Below are 12,588 nucleotides of genomic sequence, written 5' to 3'. Positions count from 1 at the left end.
TTTGGTTTTGATAATCTCATGTAACTTCTTTCCTATGAATAGCTCCCCAGAGGCAGCCGTTTTGATTAGGGCTTGTTTATTCTGGTAACCTTTGGGTATGTGACATTTCATTCTACTAGAATAAAATATGATTATTATATGCAATTGATCAGTTCAAAATTAAAATTAATGTAATCTTCAAGTTGTCTAACACGCGCTATGGATTTTGTTTTCCAGTGTCCGAAACTTGGAGTAACGAAACATGTCTCAGTCAGGTGAAAAAGTAAAGGTAAAGAGATGGCTGCATGGCCAAAGTTTTGTTTAGAATCTATTCATCTTCTGAAAATACTTGTGGTTTTACTGAAGTGGTAAAATAGGGAATAAGTGATACCTTCTTGCTTCAGATGTGTTTCTTAAAAGGAATTGTTTAGTAGCACCAGAGGTTGAATGTGATTCTAGTAGCAGGCTTTCGGATGTTTGCCAGACATTCAGTGTTTGCTTACACATTTAAACAGTGCCTTTACCTAAGGAAATTGCCTTTGACAAACCTTCGTTTCAAATGTTTTTGCCCATCTGGATAGCTTTTAAAAGGATTGTTAGCAAATACCTAATTGCCTTTTAAGTGATTTCCCCTGTACCCCCACCCCACCGCACTGGAAGTGTGGCACACTATAAAAACTGTTCTCATCGTAAACTCATCTGTGAAGAAAACATTTGGTTCCAGATAGCTCATAGGTCTCTAAATCAAGTGGCTGCAGTTCTTGCTGAGGCTCTTGTTGGGTTTTCAGCCAATTGATAACAGATGGTGAAGCAGCCTGCCCTTTTTATAGACCCAGATCTCTTTGATAAGTTTCTCAGGCACATTTCTTTTTCCTGCTTTTGTGTTAGAAGTTAAACATTGTGAAGACAGGTGAATAGCTTAACAAGCAGAAGATAGATCTCTGTGTGATTGTATCTTGGTAATCTCTGCATTACTATACGGTGTTCTTGTTTTTCTGCATGGGAGTACATGCATTATTTATTTTTATAGAAGATAGTAGCAGCAGATACTGAATTTTAACAAATATTTTTGACCTCTATCATAAAATCTCAGATTTTTTGCTATGTTTACAGTTTAAGAGTAATAATAATGTGTTCTTGCAAACTTGCAGATTTTTTTTTTTTTGTCAAGGAAAGACTTTTGTTTATATGTATCCCAAAGTACTTACGAGACTTCTATTTATGTCAGACTGCTTGGTAAATGGGCCTGGTTTCAAGGTCTCCCCTGCTGTAGCAGCAAAAAGTTGTTTCATTCTTTATTTTTCCATGTGCTTTATATACCTCTGCACATTATTGTATAGAATCAGATGAACTCTGTTTCAACTTTTTAGGGGGAAGGGGATCTCATTTATACTCAACTTTTGTTTTCTTGACAGTTTTCCGACTCAGCAGGCTATGTGGGATTCGCTAATCTGCCCAATCAGGTTCACAGGAAATCTGTGAAGAAGGGCTTTGAATTCACACTGATGGTTGTTGGTAAGTGACTTAAGTATTTTTGACTGTTAAACAACAACAACAAAAATTTATTTCACATAGGCGTATGTCTTCCTACTTAGCAATTGACTGTTACAGGGAAGAAAAAAGCTTTGAACCTTTATACACTCTCTAATTAAAATTAATCTTGTACTATTTTGTCCTGTTTGGTAGAAGGGAGTATTTGTAGTGATTAAAGATGATGACTTTGAGCCGACAGGACATTCTTGTGTTCCTGACTCATCATCAGATAGTAGGGATAGCTGCTTAATCTTTCTTTGACTCCCATTTCCCCAACTGAAGGCATGAATGCACATGGTGAATATCTTGCTGTTGAGATGGTGATGCTATTCTTGTGTTTTCTGCTGTTCTATACTGACTCACTCTGGTATTATCACTGAACTTTTAATTTGCCTGCTCTGTGAATGAGCACCTGTAGGAGTCTTTCATGGAAAGTCCTTTAGGCACAAAGCTGGCTTAAGTTACATGTTGAATTGTACTTGCATTGAATCAGTTTATTGTTACACAAGTGCAAAGGGAGATCACAATACTATGACCTTTTTGTAGTAGTTACCTTGGAATTACATGTTATTGAAAAGTGAAAATGAGAAGAGATGCATAACACTTTCTTCTTATTCTCTGTGCTCTGTTGTACTGTTTGGGATTATTTGGTGACAGAGCGTTCAGCAATGTCTGTAAAATAAATGAGTAATTTGTGGTAAGTGTTGAGTTTTCTATTTCATGTAGTTTGTGATGATAAATACAGATAACTTCTCCATCTCTAAGATCAGTTTAGTAGCATCTAGAATAACATAGCCAATTGTTCTAAATGCTGACTCCTTTGATTCCTTGAGCTAGGAAAAATGATTTTTTGAAATTCAGATTTATACAGGTTTAACTTTGTTACTTTAATGTAGGACAAAATTTGTATGACCTAGAATTATGGAACTTCTCAGGTTAACTTTGAATAATTTTCTTATGATTTTTTGTTTCATGTTTCATAGGACGTATGTAGCCTAACTATAAGGGTGCAAAGTTCAACTGTTAGTTTTGGACTGCTTTATTCATTCTGCCTTGTAACAGTGTTCCAAGTTCAATTTCTAGCTTAGGAAAACCTTAAAGTTCTCAGAAATTTTCAACAAGAGAGTTACAGCTCCTGATTTTGTAAGTTGAAATTTTAAAAAGCTTTTATTTCCCTGAAGTAACCTAACTATCTCTAGATCTATAGTCAAAGTGCTGTGTGACCTTTCAGCTTTTATTATGAAATCTATTACAATAAACTTAGTATTTGCATGTAACATTTATAAAAACACTAGAGGCTTGTTTTTCCTGTGTTTTTGAAGTGCTTAGCTGAACCTTTGATGTTTTTATCTCAAAAACTAGGGTGGATCCTGATGAACAAATTATTTTTCCTCCATTATGTGGGCTTGGGGAAAGAGAAGGTGCTTTAAAAAGCCTGGTATGTGCTTAATAACCTGAATTATTTTGTTTGTAGGTGAGTCTGGCTTGGGAAAATCCACTTTAATTAACAGTCTGTTCCTGACTGATCTTTATCCAGAACGTTATATTCCTGGAGCTGCAGGTAAATGTGGTTTTGCAGTTCCTCCAGCACATACCCTGTGAAATTTCATGTTCTTTCAGGTCACATTGCTTCATTCTGATGATAAGTTCACCCATGAGACCCTCTCTTCACACTGTCTAGATGTATTTTAATTCTCCCAATTACATTTTTGCTGAGCTGTCACTTTTTGTATTTACTTTCAAAGATTCTGCTTTTGTTGTTTCTTCATCAATTGTTATTAAAAAAACCAACTGCCCAAACCTTGTAGGTGTCAATATACCTAAATGTAGTTTTGTTCTGATCCCTGTTTCCTCTGTTTTTTGCCTGTAGTGCCTTAAATCCTGGTTAGAGGTGTAAATACCTTTTGACATGCTTCTGAGTATTATAATTTTATTATTGCATATTGTCAAGAGTAAATCCCCTTTTTTGGTTAATTGCTTCTTGTTAATGTACAAAAATGTGGTGTTAAATTTTGACTAGTTAGCTTGTTTTCTTTAAAATATTTTATGGCTTGTAGGTTACAATACACTTCAGATTGCATTTCCTTCTCTGTTGCTCTCTCCTGCAGGAGTTTCTGCAGCAATTAATGGGCATAATAACAATAAAAATGTTCCTTTATTTTAGAGAAAATAGAGAGAACGGTTCAGATCGAAGCTTCTACAGTAGAGATAGAGGAGCGAGGGGTGAAACTGCGTTTAACAGTAGTTGACACGCCAGGATATGGAGATGCCATTAACAGCCAGGACTGGTATGTGTGTAAATACTCCTTTGTTTGGTAGAGTTTGTATCTTGCACAAACACTGCTCTAGTGTGTCTGTCTCTCAAAGTGTTCAGTTGGTGGTCTTTGGATAACTTTGTACTAAAAGGAAGCAACAGGTTCATTATTCTTAACATTAATGGAGTGTTATCTTGAATTCATGGTAGAGGGGCTTTTCTGAGTCCTTGCAGTGAAGCACAGTTTTCTAAGCGCTTCTCCATTCTGGGTGCTCATCTTCGTATCATCAGTGATGTGATTGATTAGTTTGTGTGAGCTTTCAAATCCAGTTTCTCTTATAATTTTTGTTGCCTAAAATACACATCTCTAGTAAAACTGCATTACTTTCTACAACTTGCTTTTCCATTTTCTAACACTTTTTTATGTTTTTAAAAGGCATGGTTAGTGTTCTCTAGGCTGTCTGTGATTCTCCCTCAAAATTAATGGCCTTTCCTCCAGTAAGGTTTCCTGCGACAGTCAACTTTTTGTCTTCATAGCTGCACTGATAGGGCAGAATTCTGATGAAGGGAATTTTTTTGCTTGTGTTTCTGTGTCTCTGGCACATCCAGTTTCCAAGTTTTTAAGACTGTACTTTTCATTCCCTGTGCTACTAGCAATTCATATAGAACTACATTTTTTTTTAATGATGGAATTAATACTTAACTCTCTCTGGCCTAAATATGGCTGATAATCTTTAACAGCTGAAACAATTTTCTTCAGATATACTAGAAAACATACATAACTGATTTAGCATAAAAAAGTGAAGAAAGAAAATGGTAAAATAGCAATGAAGGAACTGGGCAGATGGTAGCAAAATTAGAATTAATAAGTTTGTTCATAAATGTCATTTCCAAATCATCATTGTCATGCACTTTTATTTAACTGTGTAAAACTGATCTTGTGATAACATTTTGCAAATAAAGATGAGATAGTATGATGCCTGAATTATTCCAGTGCAACTGAAGCTAAACTTTGAGTTTCAACGTGGTTGTCTTTTAAGAAGTGCTAACCATTTATTTTGCTTAGACACTTTTTTTGTGGTGGTGGTAATGCTAAGGCAAACAAAGTGTGGCTGTGCAGGGAAAGGGAACGTAAAGCTGATACTGGTTGATTTGAGTTCTTCAGTATAAATTAAAGATCAGGAAGGAGGCAAATAGTTGATAAAATAAACATCTGTAATGCTAATAGAATGTTTTGTAATATTTTCTTCTTGACAGAATGTGTCTGAAGCATTCTGAAGAAAATTGTTGTCAGACATGGTTTTTCTTTCCTTTCTATGGTGTACTGTAGAAACAGCAAAAATGAAAGCAGTGAAGTTATAATATACTAAGTTTGAAAGTGAAGCTGTGGGGGATTTTTATTTTATTTTCTTCCCACTTTTCCAACTTTTATTTAAATTTGAATGACATTTTTAGAATAACAGTAAGGCACCTTTCTGGATTGCAGCATGGTCTTATTTTGTGCATTGTTGACTAGAGCTTCCTTCCTCTGGAGCCAGGAGCTCTGCAGCCTGTGCATTGTGTTACATAGAGCTCTTCCTGTTGATTGTGTTCTAATGCCCTTTGTTTATTCTGCTAAGATGTTTCTTGGAGACCTACGTGTTCAGATTTTTCTCCTTTCTTTTTTGGAGGCTTGCTAACTAGTCATTCCAGGATGATTCAGACCCAGTACAACAATTTACTGGTTTATACGTAGTTTTCTGTGACAAATCTTAAGCATCAAAATACATATGGGAACAAATAGTGCTTATATGCTTCAAAATCAAAAGATGCAGTTGATTTTAATTCTCTCTCTCTGGTCCCATTTTCTTATCACATTAAGAGACTGAACCGTGGCGAGTGTCGTTTCGACAAAGTCTGTTAGTCTTTACAGGATGTCGTAGGGACGTGGATGGATAGACTCTTTGTTTCAAACTGGAGACAAGACTAACCCAGTGCAACTACCTTCCTTCCTTGTTAGTTCAGAGGAAGCAGCAAGTCCGTGTTCTTGAACTTATGTTTGTGTTCAGGGGCATTTACTGCAGTTTTGGTTAGCTGGTAGATGGCACTGATCCTGATCCAAGTTTTATAAAGCACTTGTTTTTGGGGAAAGCTGCGGTTTGTTCAGACTACCTGTTTCTCAGGCTGATGAATTTTACTAAGGTTTTTTTTTTTGAACAGAGGTAATCAAACTGACATGATGTCTCTAGGAGGCAGCTGTTACTGATCCTGTTTAAAATATCTTTCTCCTGAGGAGGTTTCTTAATGGCTTTTGTTTTCTGTCTTTGCATTGATGAAATGGCTTAATTGTAGAGTTTGACTTTCAAGGAAGGGAGCTGGGGTCAATTTTTATGTCTTTTCTGTCACAGAAGAAGTGCTAGTAAAGATTGTGTTGTCAGGAGTTCGTCCAGTGGGTCTCCTGGATTGGAAGAATAACAATGTTGGACTGGGAAATGAGTTACTGGAGAATGTGTTGTACTAAATCTGTGAAGTAGATGAGTTTTTCTTTTCCAAATGCTATTGTACTTAAAATACCCTGTAAGAAAAAGGTGGGTGCTAACCACGGTTAACCATAGTGATAGCTTTTTAGATTCTGTGTGAAGCTTTACTGCTAGCTGGAGTTCTGTATTGTAGAAAAAAACTACACCTAGGAATCTTGGCATCAGTTCAGATATGTGTTTGGAGAACAGCGGAATTTTTTATGGTGGAAGGTTTGAAGCACAGAATGGCTCTTCCATTCCTAAGGACATAGGGATTGTGAGAGAAACATGTCCTTAAAGTAACATCTTTTGTCAGATATAGGAGAAAGGATCTAAGGAAAGGAGGAAAAAAAATTGCTTCATGCACAGATTTGAGATCAAATCTGGCCTCCAAAAGGACGGTTGACAAAACCAGTTTACAGATTAACTTGCTAAATGTTGCTGATCATATGCCTCATTTCATCTTGGTTGCAGTGTCGCAGGTCATTGTTTGATAACTGCTTTCTGACTGCTGCTAACTTTCTTTCTTAGCCTATGTTAAGTTGTATTTAGTGTTTTTGGCAGCTTGGTAATGTTGTTCATTTTTTCCCAGTGTGTTTAAATGCAAGAGTTGTGTTGTTTGCTGCTACAATACAGGATGTGCTATCTCCTCAGTAATGATAGTGCTGTGGTATAAGCCAGGTGTTTCCCGGAAGCCAGGAGGTACAGGACACTAACGCCATATTTATAGGGAAAATTAGAGCAGTTAGAGCTAGAAAACTGCACGTAAACTAATTACATTGCCAGAGAAGTGTGCGATAGTTGCTTTCCCATTGTTTGTGAGTGGTTTCTGTCCTAGTATTTGTGCGTCTTCAGTCTTGTTACCTTTCCCCAGCTAAGAGGAGAGTACCTAAGGTCAACAGGAACAAAAACCATGTTGTCCTTTTTCAATGCATTTTTAAGATGCTAGTTCTTAAAGATTTGAGCAGAACTGAGGTAAAAATGCAGTAAATTCCGTATGTTGCTGTGTATGTTCTGTATGTATGTCCATATGTTCTGTAGTATGACGTGGAACGGTGCAAATCTTGCAAAGATAAACATGTGCATATATATTCTACTATGGATTTATTCCTCCTAGATCCTAGTTGAGCTTGCTCAACTTGGGAAAAATCAAATACTCTCCAGGATCTCTTCCATCATTCTTATTACTTTCTTTCAATATCTTCATTACAGCCATGCAGCCCAGGGTTGAACTTCACTGCCTGTAACTGTATTTGCTGTCATTCTGTGTTCATTTTCCAGATTACTAATTCTTTTTTTGTGTTCTCTTGTCCATTTCCTCCTTAAATTTCTCTAGTCAAATTTGCACTTTCTCAGTAGCAGAAGTACTGTTTTTCAAGTTTTCTGCTCAGTGTTTCCTCAAGTACTTTAAGGTATGTTCATGACACACAAGCATCTGCCTAATCTTATCTTCATCAGTGTGTTAATTTCCTTTCCCCTGCAGTACTTAATATAAAGTGTCCTTTTATATTAATGTTGTTTGCAGGTGTCTGCATGCTCTGGAATATCTTAAAACAATCTTCTTAGTAATGCTTTGTGTTTTCTCTCTCTGGTCACTGCTCTTTGTATCCGATTGATCTATATGATCAAATTCTATGTTCCTTCACTTCTTTGCAGGGCATATTTTAAATTGCCCAGAACTAAGTAGAAATTATTTTTCTTTGCCAACAAAAAAGGATTCTGTAAGGTAACAAAAATAGCTTAATAAATCATGTGATGCTTTACTGCATGACTTGCAAATGTATTTGTACTTAATTCAAACAGGCTAGAATACCAGAATTTTCATAGGTAACTATAGAAACCTAGCACTAGGGTCAGGGTTGTAAATCAAGAGGATATCCGGGATATGTCATTTGTCAGCTGGTTTAAAAACAAATCCTTACCCTCTACCCTCAGAAAAAAAACAGAAAAATCCTCAATCTTCTGTTCCTGTCTGTGTTGTCTCAGCAGTGAGGGCTGTTTTTTCTGAGATTGCACTTGAACTTTTTATCCAGTGGACAGATTAACACTTGAAAGTAGCTCTAGGCATAAATAGACACTTGGTGGTTGCTGTGGAAATAGCTTTTTGTGTTATCAGAATACTTTTCCTCAGTAGTAGATACAACACTGTGAAGTTGAATTTTTGTAACAGAAATGTTCTTAATAAAAGTGTGATTCTCCTCATTCTGTTTTTATCTTCTCATAATTATTTTTAATCAATTTAAAGCTGATCTAAGATGCCTCTCTTTCTCTTCCCCCATACCACAGCTTCAAAACAATTATCCAGTACATTGACAACCAGTTTGAAAGATACCTTCATGATGAGAGTGGTCTAAACAGACGCCACATTATAGACAACAGAGTCCATTGCTGTTTTTACTTCATCTCTCCCTTTGGACATGGGTAAGAAAAAGCTCTTGAGCTCTTGTATTCTAGGGTGTTCTATCGTGTTCGTAAGTCTGTTCATTACTGGATCTGGAAACTTTAATGTTAGAGTTACTTCCTTCACTGTCAAGTTTAATGCAATTAAAATGGTCTTTGGGGATTAATGCTCTCCTCTGCTTTGTCCCCTTTTTGGCAGTCAGTATTATGCTGTTTATCACCCAGAAACATAAGAGCTTGTAATATTCCATGTATTATATAGTGACAATTTTAATTGCAATTCAACCTTTAAACAACCTAGCTGATCAACAAGTGCTCTGATTTAATTTATTCTGGAAATACTATTTTATTTAGTTACTTGAAATAAATATTTTTAATACATTGTGTCTGTTTAAAAAACAAACAAACCCCTAAAAAAATCCCCTTTTTAAAAAAATTTTTTTCTGCTTGTTGGCAGGCTGAAACCATTAGATGTAGAATTCATGAAGGCTCTTCATGGAAAAGTCAACATTGTCCCTGTGATTGCCAAGGCTGACACGCTGACGCTGAAGGAGAGAGAAAGGCTGAAGAGAAGAGTAGGTCTAACACTTGATCATGAGAACAATGCCACCCATACAATGTTAAAGCGAAATATAAAGTAAATTCAAACTGAGGAGGGGTGAATGATATTGGCCAAGGACCTAATCTTCAGGAAGTGTGAGGTGGGAAATCTTCACTGGAGTTTGATGTGCTTTAGTGGTTACACTCGCTGAGAATCTGGCCATTCTTGGCTTCATCTGTCTTAGCAGGCAATGCACCACAACACAGCAGGCTTTGAGCAAAACTCTTTGTAATGAGGGCTTAAATCATCCTGAAATGCATGTAGTTTAGATGTTTCAGACTAGCCCTTGTTTAGTTCAGTGGACTGAATGCACATTCGTGGTGGGAGTGCGTCAGGTATGGAGATGACAGGTACTGTCAGCAAACTGAAAGAACTCCTAGGCAAATAACAAAGCAGAGATGTGGCTGCTTATGCTGGTTTTATTGCTTTTCTCTGACCTGGTGGAAGATTTTTATCTGATAGTAAAATTGTGGAGTTGCTACTTTTTATAAAGAAACTGTATTTGATCTTTCAGCAGTGTAGTTTGGGCTCAGTTTTTATAGGTACTTATTTTTTCATTCAGGATTTGGTAGCAGAAGATTTGAAACAGGGACTTAAGTGGAATGTTAATTATTTGATAGTAGAACTCATTGGGAATCTGAATGTTCTGCTTTGTCAGTTCAAATACATAAAATGATACAGAATAGGTTGTAGCTACAGTCATCTTTCACAAAAGCAGTTCTTGGGTGAAATGAAGAGGAACATACTCTTGGCAGGTTTCAATACTTGCTCTAATTGTTTTGGGACGCTTCCATGCTCCTTCTGTCTGCTGCTTGGTGGCCTCTTAGGGTCAGGCATGTGCTGTTTGATATTTGCTTCTGTGTGTTGTTAACACTGGATTTTAGCTGAAACATGCAGTAGTACAAGCAAACGTTTTCCAATGGGAATTTGGAATTCCTTATTTTTCGGTACAATTCTGTAAGTGATGTTAGATTGAAGGTTTATGATGCACATTTATTGTGGAAGATGGAGATGAATCCCAGTTTACGTATCCTGTGATGAATAGATTAATGTAAAAACAGCCTCTCTTTGTTCAGTGCTAGTCCATGTCTCGTTCGTTCTAGTTTGAGCACAGTTACTTTTCACTAACTAGTCTTTAAAGCAGTCTTGACTTACATATATGGGTACCACATCTCTGCATTGGCTAAATACAATTACATGAATAGCACTTGTGCTGTAGTCTGAGGGAGTGGGTAGGAAACAGGTAAACATGTCTTCGTTATTTTTGTACTGCTGGTAAAGGTCACTCTGCAAACTGAGTTTATACTAAGTCAAATGTATAATGTGGTTCCAAGGCTTTGAAAGTCTAGCAACTGTATATTGTTCTAACTCAAAGCATCTTGGCTAACAGATTCTCTAATCAAGAATAGGAATCAAAATCCTGCTTTGCTGACGCAGCTTGAAGTCTTGTTTTTTTCAGATGTTTCTCCCATTTGGCCATCAATCTAAAGTAAAATGTTTTTGTTTTGCTGCTTTGGACTAAGCAGCAAGATCAGTTTGTGGTACTTGCAAAGGAAACCCAGCTTGCAGTAATTCCTGTTTGGTCTTTCTGGAATTCAAAGTTATTTTTTAAAACTCTTGAGTGGGAAGAAATGCAAGGCAGTTTCACAAGCTGTGCCATGCAAGGCTGCTAAGGAAACCTGCTCAAAAGAATGACTTCATGAGAGGGGAACTAATATTTTGGCTTTTTTTTTTTTTAATTTCCCATGGGAAGGCTAATCTTTAGGAACACAGAATCCTCTGAGGCCAATAAAATTCAGATTTGAAGAAGCAAAATGCTGCTTCATTGTTAGGACCATAAAATACAGTTTGTTTTTATTGCAATTCTTTTTCCTTTCAGGAAAGCACTAGGTTTAACAGCTGTAATATATTATTCTAGCACCCCTTGTTGTAGGCTTTCCCGTTATTGTTTCTCTTGCATTTTATCTTTAACATCTCAGCCAGGTTAAATGTGCTTTCTTGTTTTATGCAGCTCCTTAAAGGCATCGCAGTGCAGGACTGCCCCACCTACTCCAGCTGTGCATCTTTTATTATCATTTGATGACAGTTTAGTTATCTTCCATTTTGCAAAACAGTAACAATGTGCATTGATTTCAGTGTAATTCTGCGAATGTAACTTAATTGCTTATTGGCAACACTTATTCCCAGATTTATTTTTTCTTTTAAAATTATTGCTCTGTGTGTAGGTGGGGGCTCATAATATTTTATTCAGCGTGTGCGCGTGTATGAGTGCGGGGGATGTTTATATACCTGGCAGGAAAACATTGTCATGGGAATAGCTGTGGTTCATGCATGGTCATTCCTCTTGTAATGGTGTGAGGGATTGTTTTATTTTAAACAGCTGTTTAATAATCGAGCTCTTGTTGGACGAGTTCTATTTATACCATAGCTGTTGGTTGCCCTCGTGACAGAGGATCGAGGAACCCAGCAATACTGTGGGAAGGCTCATTACAACCCTCATCCATTTGAAGTCTGGTTGTATTCGTATTATCAAGTTAATATATATGTGGTAATGACAGCACAAATTATTACATAGGCTTTTCTGAATGTTCTTGTGATTGCCCCTGCCCTGATTTTCCCCAAACTTTGTCTACTGTAAGAGTTCACTACTGCAGTAGTGCTGCTGCTTGGTTCAGGGGCTCTTTGCAGGGTTACAGTTGCAACTCGTTAGGGATTGCTAATCTAGGAGTTTGCACAGTAAACCTTCTTCTGCTGAGATGTCCAAGATCCCTTTGAAGAGAGTTATTGTGGGATCTCAGCATTCTTCATGCTCTTCTTGTACCACCACACTCCTTAAGTGAAATAAAATCTTGCCAGTGCATCTGACGGGATTTCTGACTTAAATATTTTTAATAGTATGGCAGTAAAAGCATTCTCAGTTTTGAAGAAAGGAATGAATTGTACCTCCTTTTGCAACTGCCAAAGGCCTGGAATTATGCTAGCTGCTTGCCCCTGCAGTGATTTCATTAGGAAAAGAACGTATGCAGGAATACAGATAGTGTATTTCTGTGTTAATCTCAGACATCAGTGACAATAAAGAAAACCATTTATGGATTATCTTTTTCTTAGTGGATTTTGAATAACTTTCTCTGGTTTAAGTGGATAATAAGCTTTTGTCTTTTTGATTTGAGAGACAATAGGCACTTTTAAATTTTTGTACGTATCAAACACATTAAAACATTTTTCCATGGGCTGCATCACTGCACAAAAGGGTGCTGGTTAAGGTCACACACAAAGATACATGGGGAATGTCACAAAATGCATTTAGACAGTGAGACTTTCTC

At 36.9% G+C, this 12,588-nt stretch overlaps 1 protein-coding gene across 1 annotated transcript in view; it reads left to right on the top strand.

The window, feature by feature from the left end:
* The first annotated feature begins 213 nt into the window (after nt 1–213).
* LOC104462975 (septin-2) overlaps nt 214–12,588 on the top strand; it is a 31,660-nt gene continuing 19,285 nt past the window's right edge. Inside the window, exons 1-6 of the mRNA XM_010075141.1 lie at nt 214–268; nt 1,395–1,494; nt 2,987–3,073; nt 3,677–3,800; nt 8,551–8,685; nt 9,122–9,239. Of these exons, the coding sequence (XP_010073443.1) occupies nt 242–268; nt 1,395–1,494; nt 2,987–3,073; nt 3,677–3,800; nt 8,551–8,685; nt 9,122–9,239 (591 nt within the window). The 5' untranslated portion in view covers nt 214–241. The remainder of the gene's footprint in view (nt 269–1,394; nt 1,495–2,986; nt 3,074–3,676; nt 3,801–8,550; nt 8,686–9,121; nt 9,240–12,588) is intronic.

This window comes from Pterocles gutturalis, unplaced genomic scaffold, assembly GCF_000699245.1.
Source record: "Pterocles gutturalis isolate BGI_N339 unplaced genomic scaffold, ASM69924v1 scaffold10117, whole genome shotgun sequence".
Lineage (NCBI taxonomy): Eukaryota > Metazoa > Chordata > Aves > Pterocliformes > Pteroclidae > Pterocles > Pterocles gutturalis.
The sequence above is the reverse complement of the archived record's forward strand: the minus strand, read 5'-3'. Positions and strand labels throughout refer to the sequence as shown.